Here is a 25,648-nt window from a genome sequence, read left to right on the forward strand (position 1 = left end):
GCAGTGGTTTCCTTGTCTTTTATAAATTGCTCAGATAAATAAACATGTTCATCTCTATTCTACAGCATCTTTTTTTGTAGAATTGTACAGTGCTGGTGACTGGTTTACTTAAAGATTTATGGCATGGCCTACATACATTCCAAGAGTGATGGTGTGTTGGGCACTTATTTGGGTCCACTGTGTTGCAAACGATAAGGCACCCTCATGGTTTTTTTTTTAAGACTGGGTTTCTTTTCCTTCTTAATGCCAAACCTTTTGCCTTCTACCTTCTAATCATAGGAAGTTGATTATTGCAGAGATGGAACTATGTTGTTTGTTCCAATTATGAATAAACGTTATAGAAGTTTGGTTCGGTTTCCTTTGTAAATATGGAGACTTTAATCTTGCATAATTGAAGTCTTCAGGATCGTGAGAAATGGGTAAAATTGATCCAGGCAAATTGTTCCCTGTTGAAAGGCACTGTTTTTTAACAATAACTGCTTAGATTTCTATAGTGTTGCTCATTTAAAGCCATGTCTGTGTGCCTTGCATTCAGGTTGAATTATGAGGGCAGGTTGCATAAACTTGAGTTGTATTCCCTTGGGTTTAGAAGGTGATCTAATTGAAGTAATTTGAAGCCATGTCAGCTGTGGCTCAGTGGGTAGCACTCTTGCCTCTGAGTCCGAAGTCCCACTCCAGGGACTTGGAACACACCAATCCAAGCAGACGTTCCAATGCAGTACTGAGGGAATGTTGCGCTGTCGGTGGTGCTGTCTTTTGGATGAGAAGTTAAACCTCTGCCCCATCAGCTGGGCATAAAAGATCCCATGAGACTATTTCGAAGAGCAGGGGAATTATCCCTGGTGTCTTGGCCAATATTTATCCCTCAATCAAAAAAAAAAATTATCTGGTCATTATCATGTTGCTATTTGTGGGAGGTTCCTGTGCGCAAGTTGACTGCTGAGTGTTTCTCCTTGTAACAGTGACTACAGCCAATGAAGCACTTGAAGTGTAAAGCGCTTTGAGATGTCTGGTGGTTGTGAAAAGTGCTATATAAATGCAAGTCTTAAAATAGGATAGATAGATAAGCTGTTTGCTCTGGTGGGGGAATCCAGACTAAATAATGTCTGGCATGCACTCGGCTGCTTCAGTCAATTTTCTTTGAAGTGTAGTCACTTGTGTAGATATATGGCTGAAATTTTGAGCACAGCATGGTCTCAAAACAGCAGATTAGATGCATAATTAATCATTTTGGTTGTGGTTGAGGGGATGAATGATCACCAGGGCAACTCACTTTTCTCTTTGAATACTGCTTGTGTTCACCTAAAATGTGGCACAGTTTAATGTCGCAACCAAAAACATAAGAATTAGGAGCAGCGGTTGGTCATTCGGCTCCTGGAAGCCTGCTCCACCATTCAATGAGATCATGGTTGATCAAGCAGCACTTCTGACAATATAGCATTTCCTTATTACTGCACTTGCTTGTCTGCCTAGATTATGCTCGATGGTTGATCAAGCAGCACTTCTGACAATATAGCGTTTCCTTATTACTGCACTTGCTTGTCTGCCTAGATTATGCTCGAGCTCTGTAGTGAGATTTGCACCCACAACCTTCCCATAGAATCATACAGCACGGCAGGAAGCCTGGACATAATTTCAAAATTATAGTGCCCATAATTAGACACAGTATTCCAGTTGAGGCCTAATCAGTGATTTATGAAGGTTTAGCATACACTTTAGTACCCCGTCTCTATTTATAAAGCCGATGATTCTGACAGTCACTTAGCCAAGTTGATTGAGATTAAGAGCAAGAAAGGATGTTGGGCAGAACTTTTTGACCCAAAGAGTATTTTGGATGAAAACACTGTCCAACATTAGTTATTTGGCTGACCTTCCAAACCTCACCTGAAGTAAACCTCAACAGCCCATATTTGATTTAGCATCAGCTCCTGCTCGCCCATAACCCTGTCATCGGTGCCCCAGTGCCTCAAATTTACATTCTCTTACTTCTGTTTAAATACCGTCATAGCCTTGCCCCTCTCCATCTCTCCCAGCTCTACAAGCGCCCCCACCGAACTCGCCATTCCCCTGATTATGGTCTGTTGAGCGTTCCTCACAGTTTGCCCTATCATTGTGGGTTGTGCCTTCAGCTGCCTAGGCTTTAAGCTATGGTGGAATGCCCTTGCATTGCCACCGCCCTCTCTTCCTTTAAGACCGTACTGAAAATTCACCTTGGTCACTCTTCCTAATATTTCCTTTGGCTGGGTTTCCCATTTTCTGATCACATCTGAGGTGCCTTGGGATACTATATATAAAGACACTATATAAATGCCAATTGTTGCAGAATAAATTACCAGGGAAAATCATTAAAACTAAACGGAATGTGTTTTTGGGAACAGAAAATTTGAAGAATGTGAGAATAAGCTTGGTAGCAGTGTTTTTGATCAAATGGGATTTCCAGACTTGTCAGCTGTTTGGTGCTGAAGGACACTGTAGTGGCCTGAGTAATGGAGTGCAAATTTGGTTTTGGCTTCGAACTGGCTCCACGTACATGCGGTATGTGGAGATTATTGGATGTCGGTTCAGAGTGAACGGGATTTGGCTACGCTGCCTCCCAAGGCTCATATGAATAATGGCTACTGCAGTGAGGTACCCCAGGGCTCTTGCTCTCTGCCCATTAAGGAGTCGATGCCTTCAGGAGAGAAGAAAATTGACAAAAGTGTGGGTGTAGAATTTTTTTTTTTCAGGTGCAAAAGACCTTGTGGATCTGTCTGTCATTCTATACCCAATAAAGTCTTGCTGAGAACATCGGAACAAGAGAAGGCCATTCAGTCCCTTGAGCCTGTTCCGCTTTCAATTAGATTGTGACTGATCTGCATCTTAACTCCATCTAGAATCCATGACCTTTGTCTAACAAATGTCTCAATCTCTGTTTTGACATTTTCAATTGACCCCCAGCTTTTTGGGGGAGAGTTTTCCAGATTTCCACTACTGTGTGAGCAAAGTACTTCCTGACATCACCCCTCGGCCTGGCTTTAATTTGAATGTCATGCACCGTTATTCTGAACTACCCCACTGGAGGAAATTTTCTTCTACCTTAACTCCTTTCATCATCTTAAACCACTCAATTAGATCACCCATTAATCTTCTGTACTCCAGGGAATACAAGCCCAGTGTATGCAACCTGTCTTAAGTGTTAACTCAGCCCTGGCATCATTCTGGTTAAGCTGCGCTGCAAGATGAATATATCCTTCCTGAGGTGCGATTGGTTGCTGTGTATTATGTGGTTGGTGTGACTTGCATTATTTTGTGGATTGTTACATAGAAACATAGAAAATAGGCACAGGAGTAGGCCATTCGGCCCTTCGAGCCTACACTACCATTCAATATGATCATAGCTGATCATGTAACTTCAGTACCCCATTCCTGCTTTCTCTCCATACAACTTTGTAAGAGGCTAAATTGAGCTCCACTATTAATTCAACGGGGCAGTTTTGTCACTTGAGCGGCAGCCTCCAGACTGGGTTAGTCTTGGTACGGTGCATTCAGCCATTCATGTTTCTGAGCAGGATAAGCTGAATGCCATATTGTACATTGTTGAATGAAAGCTGGGACTGAACAGGACCGGTCACACTGTCACTGTATCTGTCTTTTTCCCGCCTCTCCTCAATTGAAACTGAAATGCACCCAACTGTACCTCTGTTAGTAGTTTTTTTTTTCTTTTATATTTTGCATAAATATAAGATGGTCACCAATAGAGAATTCAGGATAAACTTCTTCACCAAAAGAATGGATAGAATGTGGAACTCTTGCCACCAAGAGTGTTGAGGTGAATGGCATCGATGCATTTAAGGGGACGCTAGAGAAATACCTGAGGGAGAAAGGAATAGAAGGTTATGCTGATGGGGTGAAATGAAGAGAATGGAAGGAGACTCGTGTGGAGCAAAAACACCAGCATAGACCAGTTGGGTGGAATGGCCTGTATCTGCTGTAAATTATGAAGCCTGCATTCATCTTCACACATTTACTTTAGCACTGAAACAAACATTAATACATTGTAAAATGTTAATGCTTTGATAAGATGCTATGCCAGTGTGACAAAGTTCTGCCTGCAATATAGACAGTCTCTGTATGGACCTGCTCAGTTTCATTTGTAGAGCTGTCCTCACCATTGATCTAGTAGGAATATTCCAATTTGCACACAGCAAGCTCCCACAAACAGCAATGACCAGTTAATCTGTTTTAGTGAAGGATAAATATTGATCAGTACACTATTTCTAAGAGCAAGGGAGTTATTCCTGGTGCATCACCTGAGGGGGCAGACGGGGTCTCGGTTTAACGTCTCATCCGAAAAACGGCACCTCCAACAGTGTAACATTCTGTCAGTACGGCACTGGAGTGCCAGCCTAGAATTTTATGCTCAAGACGGCAGTGGGACTCGAATCCACAACCTTCTGACTCAGAGGCTACCAACTGAGTTGTGGCTCTCACGCTCGCTTCATATTGCCTTTAGATTTGGTCTATTTAGGAGTTGTGCTCGATCACACCCAGTCATATAGACTGTATATCCAGAACCTTGGGAAGAAACTAAAGGGTAGGGTCAACTTGATCCAGAAACTTGCCGGATCCACATGGGGAGCAGGCGCTGAAACCCTCCGTACGGCAGCACTCGCCCTGGTGTACTCTATAGGGAAGTACTGCTCTCTGGCATAGCTATCAAGTCCACATGTTATATACGTTGATGTCCAGTTGAGAGAATTATCACCGGTACATTTTTATCGACACCAACACCTTGGCCGCCCGTGCTTGCAAACATTGCACCACCACTCCTACGCCGCGAATACGCAGTCTCCAGAGAATACAACCGTTACACCAGCAAAGACCTACCACCAACTCGTCTCAAATCTAGGAGGCCTTTTTGGACCGTTGCTGAAGCCCTTCCACTGTTCGCCCCTCAGCCTTGATGACCGATCGTGAAATGCTTGGAAGAACTGTGACATATGAAATAGATTCCTTATAGAGGACCCCACAGTACAACCTGTAGGATTAAACCTTCCTCGCAAACAGTGGATAACCATCATCCACCTCAGAACCGGTCATGGTAGATGCTGCCACCTTCTGCGATGGAAGATTAAAGCATCCCCATCATGTGATTGTGGAGCTTACTTAATCCGAAACTGGAGCACTGCCCTCAGGAAATTTGCAGGCGGCCTACAAGATATCTGCACTGTTACACTGGAAGCTTTGGCCTGGATATCTGACTTAGATATTGACATTTGATTCGCTTTGCTGCCACCATATGAAAGAAGTCTAAAAGTGCTGGAGAGAAATGTGACATTTCACAACCGTTACCCTTTTTGTGAATTGACAGCGTTAATGGTAACTACTGTTGCAATAGCCCCTAAGAAGGACGGCCCCTTTAACGCCTTGTGTGATTTACATCCTGGTAGTGGTGCACTTTCATAGAATGTGTATCTGAGTTACCCTGGTAACTGAGGATACTTTGTACGTCACCTGACTGGCTAACTCGCAGCCGGTTGGTGGAGCGCATGTAGCGAAAATGCTGATTGGCAACAGGACAAACACACTTTAACTACAGCCAGGTTAGACAGACCGGAGGCGCAGGTCTATTTCAACCGGAGTTACAATGGATCCTGAATGTCCTCAGTTTCAAGGTTGGTCATTTCACAGCCCTGAAATCCCGCAAATACAAAACGTTTAAAATCTTTAAAAATGCAAAAATTAAATACTTTTTAAAAATTTTCTTTTTGCAGCTTCTGAAATAATCAAATTGGCAGGTAACAACTTTTTAAAATTTTCCTTTCTTGCTTGGAGCTCGTTGATGGGCCTTTAACTTAGCTTTTACAATCGGGGTTTCAGCAACACCACAGGTGAAAAATCCGCCCTGTAAGATAGTAAAAGGAAGGGGAGATTGAAGGGGCGGCTCAATATTGCAGTTTGAAGTTCTGTAAGAGAGAGGGTGAGCAGTTGTGCAACAAATGTAAATTACATTTGAAATAGAAACGGAAATTACTGGAATTATACGGAGGCCACTCGCATTTGTGAAAGAAAAGAGGCATGTTTTATCAGTACCCAATTCTAAGGTCAGGAAAAGAGGTGGTGATAAAAGGAAACTGCAAAGGAAATCGAATATGGAGAAGCCTCCGCCACCTAACATTTCATCTACTGAGAAATATCTTCCTGTGGACCAAATCCAACAGTCATCGACTAATCACAACACCATCATCACATTGTGAAATCTCCATAACTTGGTAAACAGGAGAAATCAGAAAGGACGAGCCAATGAAGATAATCATCATCATAGGCAGTCCCTCGAAGTGAGAGTGACTTGCTTCCACGCCAAAAAGGGATGAGTTCACAGGTGTTTCAATAAAGGACCTAATATTCCAGAGCCCGAACTACATATTGAAGGGTGGAAGATGCCTGTGCGTGGATTATTTTAACGTGTGGTGGCTGTTGCACACCAGCCACTACACGGGCTTGACAGAGCTAGGTCTTGGGTGGATAAAGGGGAACCAGTGGGTGTGGTGTATTTGGACTTCCAGAAGGCATTTGACACAGTGTCACATAAAAGGTCACCGAGCGGCGGCCCCTGGACAGCATGGCGGCCCCAACCTGCGAGAGACCACCAGCGGCAGGTCGGGGCCATAAAAGGAGTGGCGAGTGACGGCCCCCGGACAGCGTGGCAGCCCCAACTTGCGAATGAAGATAAATAATCCTGCCCACCCCCACCCCAGGTAAAAAGAAGAAGGAACACACTAGTTCAGCCATGATCACATTGAATGGCGGAGCAGGCTGGAGGGGCCTCCTCCTGCTCCTATTTCTTATGCTCTTACAAATCCTATTTATGCTCCCTCTTAATTATATCTAGCTGTTGCAAAGGGTGGAAAACATTATTACGACCTGTCTGCAGTGTGCAGATGCAATGCAGCAACTCCCCAAAGCTTCTTCGACAGTATCTCCCAAAGCTGCAATCCCTGCCACCTGGAAGGACAAGATTTGCAAGGGGGATGGAGTATAAAACCAGAGAAGTCCTGCTACAACTGTACAGGGTATTGGTGAGGCCACATCTAGAGTACTGCGTACAGTTTTGGTCCCCGTATTTAAGGAAGAATATACTTGCATTGGAGGCTGTTCAGAAAAGGTTCACTCGGTTGATTCCGGAGATGAGGGGGTCGACTGATGAAGATAGGTTGGGCCTGTGCTCATTGGCGTTCAGAAGAATGAGAGGTGATCTTATCGAAACATACAAGATAATGAGGGGCTCGACAAGGTGTATGCAGAGAGGATTTTTCCACTCATAGGGGAAACTAAAACTAAGGGACATAGTCTCAGAATAAGGGGCCGCCATTTAAAACTGATGAGGAGGAACATCTTCCCTCGGAGGGTTGTAAATCTGTAGAATTATCTGCCCCAGAGAGCTGTGGAGGCTGGGTCATTAAATATATTTGAGGTGGAGATGAACAGATTTTTGAGCTAAGGGAATAAAGGGTTATGGGAAGCGGGTAGGGAAGGGGAATGGAGTCCATGATCAGATCAGCCATGATATTAAATGGCGGAGCAGGCTCAAGGGGCCAAATGGCCTACTCCTGCTCTTATTTCTTATGTTCTTATGGCAGCAGGTGCATGGGAACACCATCACCTACAAGTTCTCCTCCAAGCTACACACCATCCTGACTTGGAAATATATCACCGTTCCTTCATCGTTGCTGGGTCAAAATCCTGGAACTTCCTCCATAAGAGCACTGTGTGAGTACCTTTACCACAAGGACTGCAGCGGTTTAAGGTGGCGGCTCACCATCACCTTCTTCTCAAGGGCAATTGGGGATGGGCAATAAATACTGGCCTTGCCAGTGATGCCCACATCTTGTGAATGAATTTAAAAAAAAATCAATATATGGGTAAAATATGGCATCTGATAGATATCGGGTATGCCTTGTGATTGTGTTAATTGAAATGGCAGTAATTTATGCTGTGTGGAGAGCCCTTCATTTAAGAATTACTCTTCAATAGGACGCGGTCATTAAAGATAAGCGCACATGAAGGCTAGTAATTTAATTTCAAGGATTTTTCTCCCTACAGCTATTAACTTTTAGAAGAGTTTTTTTCTTTCAAAAATAGGGTGTATTTTTTTCTAGCTCATCTGCAGGACACCGAAGACTCACTGACAAAAAAGGGCCTGAGATTCCCTGGGCGATCCCTCTTTGGCACTACTTTGGATAGCAAAGGTTTCTACCAAGGTAAAGAACTGCATAAACCGCAATGATTTACAGCTGGATTTGTAAGGCTGCCATTGTATTTGTCTTGTGATGCTGCACGCCTTCATTTTACAACGGGTTGGAGCACCATTGTGCCACATCAGGGAGTGTTTTAATCTTTTTCATCCTGAATTTTTCCTTCCACTATTGCACACGACTGCTTGCGCACACTTGCGCGCGTGCTCTCACACCCTCACCCTCACTCACACTCAAACATGCAGTTGAATTTCCAATTTCAATTTTGTTGCAGTCCAGTTACCTTTCCATAGGATCTTGGATCAGTGGCTCCTCCTTGTGCTGGCCAGTCGTGGCTCATAAGAACATAACATAAGAACAAAAGAATTAGGAATAGGAGAAAGCCATCTAGCCCCTCGAGCCTGCTCCGCATTCAACAAGATCATGGCTGATCTGGCCGTGGACTCAGCTCCACTTACCCGCCCGCTCCCCATAACTCTTAATTCCCTTATTAGTTAAAAATCTATCTATTTGTGATTTGAATACATTCAATGAGCTAGCCTCAACTGCTTCCTTGGGCAGAGAATTCCACACATTCACAACCCTTTGGGAGAAGAAATTCCTTCTCAACTCGGTTTTAAATTGGCTCCCCCGTATTTTGAGGCTGTGCCCCCTAGTTCTAGTCTCCCCGACCAGTGGAAACAACCCCTCTGCCTCTATCTTGTCTATCCCTTTGATTATTTTAAATATTTCTATAAGATCACCCCTCATCCTTCTGAACTCCAACGAGTAAAGACCCAGTCTACTCAATCTATCATCATAAGGTAACCCCCTCATCTCCGGAATCAGCCTACTGAATCGTCTCTGTACCCCCTCCAAAGCCAGTATATCCTTCCTTAAGTAAGGCGACCAAAACTGCACGCAGTACTCCAGGTGCGGCCTCACCAATACCCTGTACAGTTGCAGAAGGACCTCCCTGTTTTTGTACTCCATCCCTCTCGCAATGAAGGCCAACATTCCATTCGCCTTCCTGATTACCTGCTGCATCTGCAAACTAACTTTTTGGGATTCATGCACAAGGACCCCCAGGTCCCTCTGCACTGCAGCATGTTGTAATTTCTCCCCATTCAAATAGTATTCCCTTTTTATTTTCCAAGGTGGATGACCTCACACTTTCCTACATTGTATTCCATCTGCCAAACCTTAGCCCATTCGCTTAACCTATCGAAATCTCTTTGCAGGCTCTCTGTGTCCTCTACACAACCCGCTTTCCCACTAATCTTTGTGTCATCTGCAAATTTTGTTACACTACACTCTGTCCCCTCTTCCAGATCATCTATGTATATTGTAAGCAGTTGTGGTCCCAGCATCGATCCCTGTGGCACACCACTAACCACTGATTTCCAACCCGAAAAGGACCCATTTATCCCGACTCTCTGCTTTCTGTTAGCCAGCCAATTCTCTATCCATGCTAATACATTTCCACTGACCCCGCGTACCTTTATCTTCTGCAGTAACCTTTTGTGTGGCACCTTATCGAATGCCTTTTGGAAATCTAAATACACCATATCCATTGGTACACCTCTATCCACCATGCTCATTATATCCTCAAGGAATTCCAGTAAATTAGTTAAACATGATTTCTCCTTCATGAATCCATGTTGCGTCTGCTTGATTGCACTATTCCTATCAAGATGTCCCGCTATTTCTTCCTTAATAGTTTCAAGCATTTTCCCCACTATAGATGTTAAACTAACCGGCCTTTTGTCTGCCCCCTTTTTTAAACAGAGGCGTTACATTAGCTGCTTTCCAATCCACTGGTACCTCCCCAGAGTCCAGAGAATTTTGGTAGATTATAACTTCCGCCATCTCTTTTAATACCCTGGGATGCATTTCATCAGGACCAGGGGACTTGTCTACCTTGAGTCCCATTAGCCTGTCCAGCACTACCCCCCTAGTGATAGTGATTGTCTCCAGGTCCTCCCTTCCCACATTCCTGTGACCAGCAATTTTTGGCATGGTTTTTGTGTCTTCCACTGTGAAGACCGAAGCAAAATAATTGTTTAAGGTCTCAGCCATTTCCACATTTCCCATTATTAAATCCCCCTTCTCATCTTCTAAGGGACCAACATTTACTTTAGTCACTCTTTTCTGTTTTATATATCTGTAAAAGCTTTTACTATCCGTTTTTATGTTTTGCGCAAGTTTACCTTCGTAATCTATCTTTCCTTTCTTTATTGCTTTCTTAGTCATTCTTTGCTGTCGTTTAAAATTTTCCCAATCTTCTATTTTCCCACTTACCTTGGCCACTTTATACACATTGGTTTTTAATTTGATACTCTCCTTAATTTCCCTGGTTATCCACGGCTGGTTATCCCTTCTCTTACCGCCCTTTTTTTTCATTGGAATATATTTTTGTTGAGCACTATGAAAGAGCTCCTTAAAAGTCCTCCACTGTTCCTCAATTGTGCCACCGTTTAGTCTGTGTTTCCAGTCTACTTTAGCCAACTCTGCCCTCATCCCACTGTAGTCCCCTTTGTTTAAGCATAGTATGCTCGTTTGAGACACTACTTCCTCACCTTCAATCTGTATTACAAATTCAACCGTACTGTGATCAGTCATTCTGAGAGGATCTTTTACTAGGAGATCGTTTATTATTCCTGTCTCATTACACAGGACCAGATCTAAGATAGCTTGCTCCCTTGTAAGTTCTGTAACATACTGTTCTAAGAAACAATCCCGTATGCATTCTATGAATTCCTCCTCCAGGCTACCCCGTGCGATTTGAGTTGACCAATCGATATGTAGGTTAAAATCCCCCATGATTATTGCCGTTCCTTTTTCACATGCCTCCATTATTTCCTTGATTATTGCCCACCCCACCGTGAAGTTATTATTTGGGGGCCTATAAACTACGCCCACCAGTGACTTTTTCCCCTTACTATCTCTAATCTCCACCCACAATGATTCAACATTTTGTTCATTAGAGCCAATATCGTCTCTCACAACTGCCCTGATATCATCCTTTATTAACAGAGCTACCCCATCTCCTTTCCCTTCTTGTCTATCTTTCCGAATTGTCAGATACCCCTGTATGTTTAATTCCCAGTCTTGGCTCAGTGGGTAGCACACTCGCCTCTGAGTCAGAAGATTGTGGGTACAAGTCCTGCTCCAGAGACTTGAGCACACAAATCTAGGCTGACACTCCCAGGGCAGTACTGAGGGAGTGCTGCTCTGTCGGAGGTGCTGTCTTTCAGATGAGACGTTAAACCGAGGCACCTGTTCGGATGGATGAAAAAGATCCCATGGCGCTATTTCGAACCTTATGTCCAAGTCCTCCAGTGCACGAAAATGCCATGAGGTACTTGCTCTGGTAGGTCAGTTTTAATGTGGGTCGTATGCAGCATAGAGCTTGGGAGTATTTGATGGGACAGTGTAGAGGGAGCTTTACTCTCTGATGTGGCACAAATCAAGTGCTCCCCACTGGCTTGCATTGGGCACTTTTCCCTGGGAGGGGGGGGTGACTGTTTTAGACTGGTCAAACTCCGATTAGGAGACAAGAAATTCACATTTGGCCAAGGACAGAAAAAGAGAATCAGTCAATCAATAATATAATTATAGGGAACGGTAGCATAATGGTTATGTTACTGGACTAGTAATCCGGAGACCTGGACTAATGATCTGCAGGCACGAGTTCACAGCAGCTGGGGAATTTTAAGTTCAATTAAAAAGCTAGTATCCGTAATGGTGACCGTGAAACTACCGGATTATTATTAAAAAAAACCCCATCTGGTTCACTGAAGTCCTTTTTTGGGGAAAGAAATCTTCCGGTCTGGCCTATAGAAACATAGAAAATAGGTGTAGGAGTAGGCCATTCGCTCCTTCCCCATGTGATTCCAGACCCACAGCAATGTGGTTGACTCTTAAGTGCCCTCTGAGCAAGCCATTCATTTGTCAAGCCGCCAACACCACCTCAAGGGCAATTAGGGATGGGCCATAAATGTCGGCCTTGCCAGCGACATCCACATCCTGTGAGTGAATTTAAAAAAAAAATTCAACTCTCGTTTCCTCTGTTGAAAAGAAATTGCGTAACTCAGTGCCACCCAGTTCCTAAATTATTCTTCTAAATTTCAGGGCTGTCAGAGGACCAACCACTGTTTAAGTCCAGTGATGCCCAAGCCCAGCCTTGTCAGCAACCAGCGCCTCAGTTGCCACCAAGCAGGTGTAACCTTAGCAGAGAACCAGTAGGCACTCCTAAAGTGGCACCGTGGAGCTGCCTTGAATCCGAGAGAGTGTTGAGGCTAAAACAAGAAAACGGCAAGAAGGCAAGTGCCACCAGACTGGATACCAAAAGTGTCTCGCCATGTGATGGCAAGCCAGACCCAAGGTACCATCATGAAGCACTGGCCCTCAGCCCCGATGGAAAAAGCAGGGAGGGGCAAATCGACAATGAAATATTCCCTGCGCAAGGAGAGATGTCTGGCATGCAATCATCAGTGTGTGAGACTCCAGAGAGAGTTCCCAGCCGAGAAGAGGAATTTGTAATTCCTCAAAATATCAGACATAAGTTTGGGAGCCAAGTTGTCGATGAGGTCCTAACCAACGACGAGGTTAGTAACAAAGAACACTTGTCTTCTACTTGTAACACAGTAAATCCCAATTGTCCAAACTCTCAAACCTTTTCTCTCCCCTCTCTTTCTTTATTTTCTCTTCCTTTCGTCTACTCTCCCTAATGTGACTTGTCTCGTAGAATAAAATCATAGAATAGTCATCATCATAGGCAACCCCTTGAAATCGAGGAAGACTTGCTTCCACTCAAAAAGTGAGTTCTCAGGTGACTGAACAGTCCAATACGGTAATTACAGTCTCTGTCACAGGTGGGACTGGTTTGCCGCACGCTCCTTCCGCTGCCTGTGCTTGTTTTCTGCATGCACTCGGCGACGAGACTCGAGGTGCTCAGCGCCCTCCCAGATGCTCTTCCTCCACTTTGGATGGTCTTTGGCCAGGGATTCCCAGGTGTCGGTGGTGATGCCCACCTGGGGCTTGCTTGCTTTGTAGGAGTTCCAAGTAGAGCGCTTGCTTTGGGAGTATCTTATCGGGCATGCGAACAATGTGGGCAATAGTACAGCGCACAAGGAGGTCCTAGGGATGGGCAATAAATGCCGGCCTTGCCAGCAGCACCCACATTTCAGGAACTAATAAATTAAAAAAAAATTTGGCCCATCGGGTCTGTGGCGGCTCTTTCAAAGAGCACTCCAGTCAGTCCCACTCCCCCGCTCTTTCCCTATACCCCTGCTATTTTTTCTCCAATATTTATCCAATTCCCTTTTGAAGGCTACTACTGAATCTATCCATCGCCCTATTAGGCAGTGCATTCCAAATCCCGTTGTGTGAAAAATTTTTGCCTCGCATCGCCTCTGGTTCTTTTGCCAATCACCTTAAATCTGAGCCCTCAGCCTTCAGCCATTGAAAACAGTTTCTTTTTATTCACTTTCTAAACCCTTCATGATTTTAAACTCCTCCAAACATAACTCCCCTCCTTCACCCCAAGAAGGTTATGTATGAGGGAAAGCTCTGCATAAGTATTCCCAGACCCTCAAAGGTAACTAAGCTAAATTGTAGAATACATACGAAACCTCCAGTATTGAACCATGACCTGCCATGTTCAGGAGAACATCTTCCTTTCCCATAGCGGACAGAAAATCATTACATTCTTTATAGCATTTGCTCAGATTAGACAGCAGCTGTCCCTGTAAATCTCCAATCCATTGCTAGTTAATTTATTTCGCACCTTTATTGGAAGGAATTAATTATCAACTACTTTTACTGGGAAGCTGTTCTGTACCAGGGAATATTTTTTGTCTCTTTTTTTTCTCATTTTCTCACTCTCTCTGTCTGTTTGTCTTTGTCTTTCCAACAAGTACCTATGAAATAAGACTTTCGTTAAGCTACATCACAATTGTGATACTTCTGTGTGATAGTGTCAGCTGTGGCTCAGTGGGCAGCACACTCGCCTCTGAGTCAGAAGGTTGTGGGTTCAAACCCCACTCCAGGGACTTGAGCACACAAATCTAGGCTGACTCTTCCAGTGCAGTGCTGAGGGAGTGCTACACTGTCCAAGGTGCCGTCTTTCGGATGAGACGTTAAACCGAGGCTCCATCTGCCCTCTCAGGTGGATGTAAAAGATCCCATGGCACTATTTCAAAGAAGAGCAAAGGGAGTTATCCCCGGTGTCCTGGGGCCAATATTTATCTCTCAATCAACATAACAAAAACAGATTAACTGGTCATTCTCACATTGCTGTTTGTGGGAGCTTGCTGTGCGCAAATTGGCTGCCGCGTTTCCCACATTACAACAGTAACTACACTCCAAAAGTACTTCATTAGCTGTAAAGCGCTTTGAGACATCCAGTGGTTGTGAAAGGTGCTATATAAATGCAAGTCTTTATATCTTCTGTACATTTTAAGACTGTTTCTGGTTTTTAATCAGCAGACAATTGCATGAGGAAATTACAAAAGCAGCATTTAAGTAAAAGAGCATTCGGGAACTTGGGAGCCTTGACTCAGCACAGGTAGGCCATCGTCCTGCTCTGCACTGAGTTAGCTGGTCTCGGTGAGCAACCCCCTCCCACAGGTGAATATAGACATTAAATGAGGTCTGGATTGGCTCAGTTGTGATGTCCCTTGGGGTAAAGGCTGCAGACATTCCCTGGCTTCACGCGTGAAGATTGGTCACTTGCGTAAGGTACTAGTACCAATGGAGCCGTACCCCACATACCTCCATGCCTCCCAAGAGAAAATTGGAGGGGAAAGTAATGTCTAACTAGATTTATCTGTTCACCGTGGCCTGCTTTTTATTGTTGTTTCTCTGAAGGTTAAGAAGTTTTTGAATCAAAAAGAACTGTCATCAAAGAGCTCAGATGCTGAGTGTTCCAAAGTGCAGCCACAGGAGAGCGTAACTGATAATCGAGACTGGTATGAAAAGATAGGATTTCCTCTCCGATGTAACGTCTTTCCAGGTACTGCCAATTTTTGCTAAAGGACTGACAAAATAATCACTTTGTAATGTATGCACCTGTGAGAATGCTCACAGGCTTGTAGAGCTGTTGAGTTGGAAGTGGCTTAACCAGTCACGTGATGCTCACAAAACTCAATAAAACCCCAACCAGTTGGGTTCGGGGGACCCACGACGAGGCAGGTGGTTGTGAGCCTGGTAGATGAACTGGTAATGTGTAGTGTGATTGATAAACCTTTGCAAATAAACCAACTGGTTCTTAATAGCAACGTGTCACCATGAATTCTTAAGCAAAGAACCCATGAAGCAAATGCATTATACACTTAAAGCATGCACTTCATTCTTGCCGAAACATGAATGTAAGTAATTCAGTTAAAGAGGAGGGGGAAATATCAAGTTCCTGCATAAGGTACTTTGTTGGCTGTAAAGCACTTTGGGACGTCCTGAGGTCATGAAAGGCCCAAATAAATGCAAGTTCTTTCTTTATAATTGTGCCCTGATGACTCGGCAAACTATTTGTATTTATATGGTAAACATCCCAAGGTGCTTTACTGGGAGAGTGGTAGTGAAAGAGAACGGAGGGATGACTGGGTGGGTTGTGTGGTCGCTTCGGAAAGTTGGGAGAGAACTGGCAAGACGGAACGGTTTAGGGAAGGAGTTGGGCAGGGCAGGCTGAGGCAGTTGAAGGCCCTGTCACTTGTGGACCAGAGGTGTCATGTATGTAACCTCTATGTAACACCATTGCAATACTGTATATACTTAAGCAATGCACACCTTGATCACAGGGGTGAACTTATGGGAGATACTCCTTACCTGGTCATCCAGGTATATAAAGGGAGGTCCCACGCAGGGTCATCACTCCTTGGTCCTGTGACTAAAGGTTCAGGTCATAGTGTGACCTTGTCCATAGAATGTGCCTTGTGTGGGTTTTGTGCCATTGAGTAAGGGCATTACATTGGTGACGAGAAACGGGAATCAACGACCCACGAGAATGGCCACCGGTAGCACAGAGGAATGGTACTGTGTTGGTGAGGACTGGGATGATTTCATTGAGAAGCTCCAGCAGAGTTTTGTCACGATAGAATGGCTGGGAGATGCAGCGGCCGACAAGCGAAGGGCCCATCTGCTGACCAGCTGTGGACCTAAGATTTACGCGCTCCTGAAGGACCTACTAGCACCCGAAAAGCCGGCGGACAAAACCTTTGAAGAGCTCAGCAAACTAAGCAGTGAGCACCTCAAACCGGCGAGCAGCATACACATGGTCCGACACAGATTCTATACCCACCGACGTCTGGAAGAACAGAGCATACTGGACTTCGTTGCAGACCTCCGGCGTCTGGCCAGCCTTTAAGTTCACAGATGCCTGCAGCGGGGAGATGTTAAGGGACTTCTTTATTGAGGGCATCGTCATGCGGGGATTTTCCGAAAGTTAATTGAGACCAAGGACTTGACTTTGAAAGCGACGGCGTGAATGGCTCAGACTTTCATGCCAGGGGAGGAGGAAACCAAAATAATATACGCGTGCAATTCTGCCTCCAACGCGGGGGATCAGGGAGTCAATATCATAAACGCGACTCGGCCCCGCAAGCAGGCAAGGGCAGTTTGACACACCCCAGGCAGCAATAGACTCCAGAGTAGGTTTTCAACAGAGACAATGGCAGGCTGAACAGACATTTACGCCATCACAGTGTACAATGCGGGATGGGGCCATTGACACCCACTAACAGGGTACTCGAGCAGTCAAAGGGACAATCAGCGAGGAATGCCGGGTCATAGCTCCTTTGTTCACAACAATGGGAATCTCAGCTCATGCTGGAGGTGTGGGGGCAAACACTCTGCCAGGACTTGCAGGTTTCAACAATTTGTCTGCAGAAATTGCAACCTCAGTGGCCACTTAGCTCGAATGTGCAGGAAGCCTGCATCCAGGCTAATTTACGAGGCGGATGGACCAGAAGAGGGGTCTGTGATGCAGGATGACTCTTGGGGCAAATCAATGGACGCTGAAGTTCAGCGGGTTCATGTGGCAAACATTCACAGCTCATATACCAAAACGCCACCAATGATGATGAAGATTTTATTAAACGGCATCCCTGTACGCATGGAGCTGGACACGGGGGTCAGCCAATCACTCATGAGCATTCAACAATTTGAAAAGCTATGGCCACTCAAAGCCAGTAGACCCAAACTAGAACGCATTGAGACACAACTACGGATGTACACCAAAAAAATAATTCCAGTGCTAGGCAGTGCAATGTTGGCGGTCACACACAATGGCTGCCACTCTGGATTGTCCCGGGCAATGGTCCCGCACTGTTGGGGAAGAGCTGGTTAGCTGAGATGAACTGGAAATGGGGGGGATGTGCACGCAATGTCATCTGTGGAGCGAAGTTCGTACTCACAAGTCCTACAACAATTTGAGTCACTATTCTAACCCGGTGTCGGGACGTTCAAAGGTACAAAAGTAGTGATACGCATCACCCCGGACGCCAGACCAGTGCACCATAAAGCCAGAATGGTGCCGTATGTGATGCGGGAGAAAATTGAGAGAGAATTGGACCGTTTGCTGAGAGAGGGCATCATCTCGCCCGTTGAATTCAGCGACTGGGTGAATGAGCTCTCCAACCAAGCCGACTGCCTACTATGGGGCAGCCGGGTAGTCATGCCCCAGAGGGGCAGGATGGCATTCATCAGGGAACACCACAGCGAGCATCCAGGCATCGTGCTGAAGAAGGTCATTGCCCGGTCACATGTTGGTGGCCGGGAATTGATTCAGACCTGGAACACTCTGTTCGCAGGTGCACGATGTGTGCCCAGCATGGTAATGCCTCTAGGGAGGCCCCGCTCAGCCCGTGGCCCTAGCCCAGCAGGCCATGGTCACGTATTCACGTAGACTACGTGGGCCCGTTCATGGGAAAAATGTTTCTCATTGTGGTAGATGCGTACTCGAAATGGATCGAGTGCATCATTTTGAATTCGTGCACGACATCCACCACTGTGGAGAGTCTACATGCGGTCTTTGCAACCCACGGCTTGCCGGACATCCTTGTTCGCGATAATAGCCCATGTTTCACGAGCTACGAATTACGGGAGTTCATGTCGGGCAATGACATCAATCATGTCAGGACAGCACCGTTCAAGCCGGCCTCCAATGGCCAGGCGGAACGTGCGGTCCAAATCATTAGACAAGGCATGCTCAGGATTCAAGGACCCTCCCTTCAATGCCGCCTATCGCGCCGCCTGCTGGCCTATAGGTCCCGACTGCACTCGCTCACGGGGGTCCCGTGATCTTATGAAACGAACACTCAAAACTCTGTTCTCCCTCATTCATTCACCGAATCCTGATCGACATAGTTGAGGGCAAGTCCCAAAACGAGTACCATGACCGAAATTCAAAGGGGAGATGTATAGAAATAAATGACCCTATATTTGTCCTCAATCACGCCGTGGGGCCCAAATGGCTTGAGGGCACTGTAATAGCCAAAGAAGGGAACAGGGTCATCATGGTTAAACTTAATGGGCAGATATGCCGTAAGCATCTGGACAAAATTAAAAAAAAAAAGGTTCAGCATGGACACCGAGGAACCCGAGGAAGATCATGAGATGGTACTCACACCACCGCCAGTGAACGAGCAACAAGAACATTCAGCAGCATGCACAGTCCCGGCGGTCAGCCCGGACAGGCCGGAATCACCACAGGTGACAGACACTCACGCCAAGGCTCAGCAACCAGAGCCCCAAATGCGGCGCTCCACGAGGGAGCGTGGACCACCTGAAAGACTTAACCTATGATCCCAATAAGACTTTGGGGGGGGGGAGGTGATACCCTTATTCAATGGCACAAAACCCACACGAGGCACATTCCATGGACAAGGTCACCCTATGACTTGAACCTTTATTCACAGAACCAAGGAGTGATGACCCTACGTGGCTCCTCCCTTTATATACCTGGATGACCAGGTAAGGAGTGTCTCCCAGAAGTTCACCCCCTGTGGTCAAGGTGTGCATTGCTTAAGTATATACAGTATTGTAGTGGTGTTACATACATGACAAGAGGGAAGTGGTGAGAGGGAGACACAGCAAATCAGAGTGATGTAGGGCTGCAGAGATAGGATAGGGTGCAGCCATGGAGGGATTTATAAAGGAGAGAGAGCAAAGATTTTGAACTCAATGGCCCAGAAATTGCCGTCGGAGACTTCCTGCGGGCGGATACCTCCGACCAGAAAAATTTCTACAAAACTATCTGGTGGTTCGGGGACTTGTGGTTCTGGGCCTCTTTGCGAATGCCAGCATAGAGTCCCACATATCCCAGGGAATTGGGTGCTTTGCACCTGCCCCTGGAATCACGTGAGCCCGTCCAACCAATCAGAGTTAGGAGTATTCCCATTCATACTTGTGGTGAGTTCCGTATGTGTGGAATCATCGTGAGTATGAATGGGACAACTTAATGTAATGTTGATGGAGTTTACATCGTGGGCCGCCCCGACCTGTGTGAGAACACCACCGCAGGTCGGGACTATAAATAGAGCTGGAGCGCCGGGCCCTGGAACATCGCGGGCAGAGGTGCAGCGAATGAGGGTTCGGGGCCCAGAAGCGCCGAGGGCCCAGGGGCAGCACGGGCCCAGCCCACACTGCGATATGTGTGCTCACTAGGTCCGTGCAGCAGAGCAGGTCTCCAGTCGTCCTGATTCAACCTTTGCTACTGGATAAAGACCGAGCTCTGTCAAGCCCCGTGTGGTGGCTGGTGTGCAACGGTCACCCCACGTTAAAAAAATCCACGCACAGGCATCTTCCACCCTGGAGCTCAGGACTGGAACATCGGGTCCTTCATTGAACCATGTGTGAACTCTGGTGGAAGCAAGTCATCCTCGTTCGAGGGACCGCCTATGATGAATGGGAATACCCCCAAAACACACAGCTTAAAAAAAAATATATATATTTTTTTAAAAAACAACACATATTTAAAATTAATTAAAATGGAATTTAATTAATTAAAACAATTTTATTTTATGAAAAATAAATTTACATATTTTAATGGATTTAAAAATAAACTTACCTTATTTCTCAGGTTTTTAAATGTTTAAATTATTGAAATTTTTTTTTTCTGCTTTAAAGTCTTACACTGATAAAAGCAGGCTTTACGCCTGCTTTAATCAGTCGTAAAAATTTCAAGAGTATTCACTGGACAAATAGCCCAACTCTCCTCCCGCGGAGGCCCTTTTCTTCGGGATGCGTGCGATCTGTCACGAGTATTCTTGACCGATCGGAAGTTCCAGGTTTAGGCACATGTGCCGTGCATGCCTAAACCCGGAACTTGCGGGTCCCCTACGGGCGCATGTGCACCTCGTTCACCCGTAGAGGCCGCGAATTCAGGGCTAATGTTTTGGAGCAGAAAGGGTCGGTGAGAACAGAACTGTTAGTTTAAAAAAGGAGTTTAAAAAAACAATGTGCATCGCTGTGCATCTACCCTGATGTCAATTTTAGTGGGAAGGTGAATTTCTGATGAGTTACTCAATTGCCGTGTATTTTTGCAAGTTGAGCATAAGGCGCATGAACTGTACAGAGTAAAATTCTTCCTGTATGGGTGGTGAAATGAAGTGAATGCTGCATTTTGTGATGCCAGGTTTTTCAGGTGGATGGAAGAGTGAGTCACAAGATACTTACACAAAGGAGGTGGTCCACCGCTCTAAATTCGATCCGGAACATTGGCACGGCAGAACAACCGATGAATTGGGTATATTAAAACTTCTTACCAGTTGCTCCCAATGTGATTCCCTGTTTCCAGGTGTCTTGTCAATGATAAACTTGTATAGCGGTTATGTTGCTGGACTAGCGATAGAGTTCCTGGACTAATAATCCAGTGACGTGAGTTCAAAATCCCACCATGGCAGCTGAGGAATTTAAATTCAGTTAATTAAATGAATCTGGAATAAAATGCTAGTGTCAGTAGAGGAAGGACATTCTTGCTATTGAGGGAGTGCAGCGAAGGTTCACCAGACTGATTCCCGGGATGGCGGGACTGACCTATCAAGAAAGACTGGATCAACTGGGCTTGTATTCACTAGAGTTCAGAAGAATGAGAGGGGACTTCATAGAAACGTTTAAAATTCTGATGGGGTTAGACAGGTTAGATGCAGGAAGAATGTTCCCAATGTTGGGGAAGTCCAGAACCAGGGGACACAGTCTAAGGATAAGGGGGAAGCCATTTAGGACCGAGATGAGGAGGAATTTCTTCACCCAGAGAGTGGTGAACCTGTGGAATTCTCTACCACAGAAAGTTGTTGAGGCCAATTCACTAAATATATTCAAAAAGGAGTTAGATGAAGTCCTTACTACTAGGGGAATCAAGGGGTATGGTGAGAAAGCAGGAATGGGGTACTGAAGTTGCATGTTCAGCCATGAACTCATTGAATGGCGGTGCAGGCTCGAAGGGCCGAATGGCCTACTCCTGCACCTATTTTCTATGTTTCTATGACCATGAAACTACCGGATTGTCAGGAAAAACCCGACTGGTTCACCGATGTCCTTTTTAGGGAAGGAAATCCGGCCTATATGTGACTCCAGACCCACCGCAATGTGGCTGACTTATTACCTGCACTGAGATGGCCCAGCGAGCCACTCAGTTGTACCAAACCGCTACAACAAAGTCAGCACTCTGTGGGAGCACCTTCACCACCAGGACTGCAGCAGTTCAAGGCGGCGGCTCACCACCACCTTCTCAAGGGCAATTAGGGATGGGCAATAAATGCCGGCCTTGCCAGCGACGCCCACATCCCGTGAACGAATAAAATTAAAAATACAATCTGTTAGGAGCTGAATGATTAAACTTGATGGGGTGGTGGAAGGAGGCAGTCATTTCTCCTTACCAATTGTATCCCTTCCCTCCCCAGAAGGAAATTAACCCATTGTTGGGCTTTGTTACGACAGGCAACAGTCACCTCCACCCCCTGGACCTCCCTCAAGTGCCCATTCTTCACATGAGTCTTGACGGGAGTCTTCCGCAGGTGTTCTTGGTTCGTTAGGAGCAAGGGGCTCTGGCCTTGATACTATGTCCCAAGCCTAGGCGGCTGTACCAATGGTGACGCTCCTGCTGCTGCCTCAGATGAAACTGGCTGGGCCAGCAAAGATTAGGGGACAGTGGGAGTTGCACCTGGGAAGTCTCTGGCTTAGCGATGGTGTCTTTCCATCTAAACCATCAAGGAAGCAAAGAGCAAAATATCGCTGTTGCTGGATAATCTGGAAAAAAAAACATGCTGCAAACACTCAACAGGTTAGGCAGCATCTGTGGAGAGAGGAAGGCAGGGTGGCTGATGTTTCAGGTCAATAATCATTCGTCAGAACTCTTAAGGGAGTAGCTCCTCCCCCTACCCCCCGCCCACCCTCCCACCCCCACCCTCGTATCCCGCTTCTGCTTCATTGAGTGGCTCCCATTCCAGTCAACTGATGATCTCAGCTGGAATCATCGGGAAACTGGAAGGCGAAGGGTGAATGAATTAAGTATTTTTAAATTCTCATCCGTGTTTTCAAATCCCTCCGTGGCCTCACCCTCACTACCTCAGTCATTTCCTCCAGCCCTCCGAGATCTCTGCGCTTCTCCAATTCTGGCCCCTTGCACTTCCCCGATCCTAATCGCTCGACCATTGGCGGCCATGCCTTCAGCTGCCGAGACCCGAGGCTCTGGAATTCCCTCCCTAAACCTTTCTGCCAATCTACCCCTCCTCCTTTAGTACGCTCCTTAAAAACCTACCTCTTTGACCACTGTCCTGATATCCCCTCCTGTGGCTCGGTGTCAAATTTTGTTTGATCATGCTCCTACGAAGCGCCTTGGGACGTTTTATTATGTTAAAGGCGCTCTCTAAATGCCAGTTGTTGTTCCTACCCGTAACTGAGGAGGAAAACATAAGTCACTGAGCAAGGACTGTGGCAGAGATCCCTGAGCCAGAGTGGGATGTCTGACTGAGTTCTGAATAAAACTCGAGTAAAACCACACACTTATAAGATTACTATTCCTGTTGGAGCAGGGAAGGTTAAGGGGAGATTTAATGGAGGCGTTCAAAATCTTGAAGAGTTTTGATAGAGTAACTAAGAGTTTCCACTGGCAGAATGGTCGATAACCAGAGGACACAGATTTAAGGTAATTGACAAAAGAACCAGAGGGGCGATGAGAATTAAAAACATTTTTTTTTTTACACAGATTTGATTGGGAAGCAGATTAAATAATAACTTTCAAGGGGGAATTGGATAAATATTGAAGGGGAACATTTTGCAGGGATATGGGGAAAGAGCGGGGGAGTAGGACTAATTGGTCGCTCTTTCAAAGTTACGATGGGCCGAATGGCCTCCTTCTGTACTGTATCAGTCTACCATTCTTGCTTCCTATTCTTGCTGCTAAATCAAATTGCATATCCTCCCAAATTGTACCCCCAGCCAAAAACCTAAATCTAGAATTTGCTCCTACTGGTGGACACATGATTCCTGTTGTCCTTTTAATCTCACCTGCTGTCCGCCCTATCTCAGACCTTCCCTTTGTTCTTTTTCCCGGCCCGCTACTTGCTGAAAAGCTGCAATCTCGAACTTCCTCCAGTTCTGACGAAAGATCACAGACCTGAAACATTTACTCGGTTTCTCTTCCCACCTACCTACCTGACCTGCTGAGCTTTTCCAGCATTTGTTCTTTTTTAGTTCAGATTTCCAGCATCTGCAGTGTTTTTCTTTTGTCTCCACAATGCCTTAAACAATGCACCAAGTGGAGCGATCAGGCCCCGTTTCCGAGTCTTTCACCTGACACGGGCAGTTCAGCGGTCTCAGCTGTTTGACTGGGGATAAGTTGAGTGGAGTACTGGCAGTTTGCCTCCTAGGAATGGTGAGAGAGTGTCCCCAGGCTGCTGTTAACTCATCTCTTGGTCACTCGGAAGGGAACACTGAAATCATAGAATGATTACAGCATGGAAGAAGGCCATTCGGCCCATCGAGCCCGTGCCGAATTAGAAACATCTCATTTACATTAAACACCAAAAAACCCAACTGGAGATTTCTATCCAATCACCAAAAAAAGAAAATAAGCCCAAAACTCAATGATAGAAACATTACAGATTCCTATAAACACAGACAGCAGCCAGTGACAATCAATCAAACCAAATGAAGGTACAGAATCCCGGATTGCTTCTGAATGAAACCTCCCAGCGACACAGCAGGCCCAGATTCCAGGCCCAATGAACTTCACTTTGGGATCAGCCTCAGGCCGGGGCTGAGTGAATAATGGCCAACCCCCTTGGTCTTCAAAGTGCTGCCCCGGCAGGACTCTGGGACATAGACAAACCCACCAATTCTGGCAGTGAGCTTCCTATTCTCGGGACGGATAGCAGGGGCAAAGGCTGTCGGTAAGTTGAAGAGATATTTGAATAGGGAAACCCCCCCCCCCCTCCCCGGCTTCCCGCATTTAAAAAAAATATATAGATTGAGGATAATTATTCACGTTTGCCTCTTGATGCTAGCAAGAGTGTCTGGAAAACAAGTTGAGGGTTATGGGGGGGAAAGGGAGTTGAGGGTTATGGGGAGTTGGCAGGAAAGTGGAGTTGAGGTCGAAGATCAGCCATGATCTTATTGAATGGCGGAGCAGGCTCGAGGGGCCAAATGGCCTACCCCCTGCTCCTATTTCTTATGTTATATTCTTGTGTTGTTATTTAAGGTCGTTGGGTTGAGATGAACATCGTTCATCGGAAAATGAAGAAAGCACTAAAGCAGCTGGAGAAGAGGTTGGAGAATGCCTAGAAATACCGAGGACAAAAAACAATGAAATAAAATTGCTCATCTTTTGTCTATCTTCTGCAATATAAAAAGAATTCCCAGTGATGTCGTCTCCTATAATTTTGAATGAGTGCAATTTTAAGTTAGAAATGAGAGTGACAGTTAATCACCCACGGAAGTTGGTCTCTGTTGGCCAGAGGACATCTGGTGTGGCACAAATCCACATTCCTATATCCATTGAACATCCAGGAGATACATGACTGAGGCCTAGATCCTGAGGCCCCCTGTTGTCCTCCCACGTCCCCCTAAGGTCTGGTCCTCCATTCCCCTACTGCTCAACCATCGGTTGCCATGCCTTCAGCTGCCTGGGCCCTAATCTCTGGAACTTCCTGCCTAAACCTCTCTGCCTCTCTTTCTTCCTTTAAGACACTCCTTAAAACCTACCTCTTTGACCAAGCTTTCTGTCATCTGCTGTAATTTCTTCTTGTGTGGCTCAGTGTCAAATTTATTTGTTTTGTCTTCTAACGCTCCTGTGAAGTACCTTGGGACATTTTACTATGTTAAAGGCGCTATATAAATACACGTTGTAAGGATGAAAGTCTGTCTCGATCCCTCCTGGTATATCACAAAGCCAAGATCATCTGGCTCCAGAATTGAGTTACCCAACAATGTTAAAA

The 25,648-nt window shown here is 45.7% G+C and overlaps 1 protein-coding gene across 2 annotated transcripts; it reads left to right on the top strand.

Annotated features, from left to right (window-relative positions):
• The first annotated feature begins 5,548 nt into the window (after positions 1 to 5,548).
• Positions 5,549 to 25,066, top strand: LOC139230505 (ciliary microtubule inner protein 4). 2 transcript variants are annotated; one of them, XM_070862331.1, is made up of 7 exons: positions 5,557 to 5,654; positions 5,754 to 5,777; positions 8,139 to 8,240; positions 12,348 to 12,823; positions 15,087 to 15,231; positions 20,848 to 20,958; positions 24,913 to 25,066. In XM_070862331.1, exons 1-7 carry the CDS (start codon positions 5,627 to 5,629, stop codon positions 24,993 to 24,995), a joined length of 969 nt encoding a protein of 322 aa, XP_070718432.1. In that variant the 5' UTR covers positions 5,557 to 5,626; the 3' UTR covers positions 24,996 to 25,066. The 2 variants fall into 2 exon arrangements, with proteins under 2 accessions (XP_070718433.1, XP_070718432.1); XM_070862332.1 differs by lacking the exon at positions 5,754 to 5,777 and having other exon boundaries at positions 5,549 to 5,654.
• Positions 25,067 to 25,648: the final 582 nt, after the last annotated feature.

This window comes from Pristiophorus japonicus, chromosome 19, assembly GCF_044704955.1.
Source record: "Pristiophorus japonicus isolate sPriJap1 chromosome 19, sPriJap1.hap1, whole genome shotgun sequence".
Lineage (NCBI taxonomy): Eukaryota > Metazoa > Chordata > Chondrichthyes > Pristiophoridae > Pristiophorus > Pristiophorus japonicus.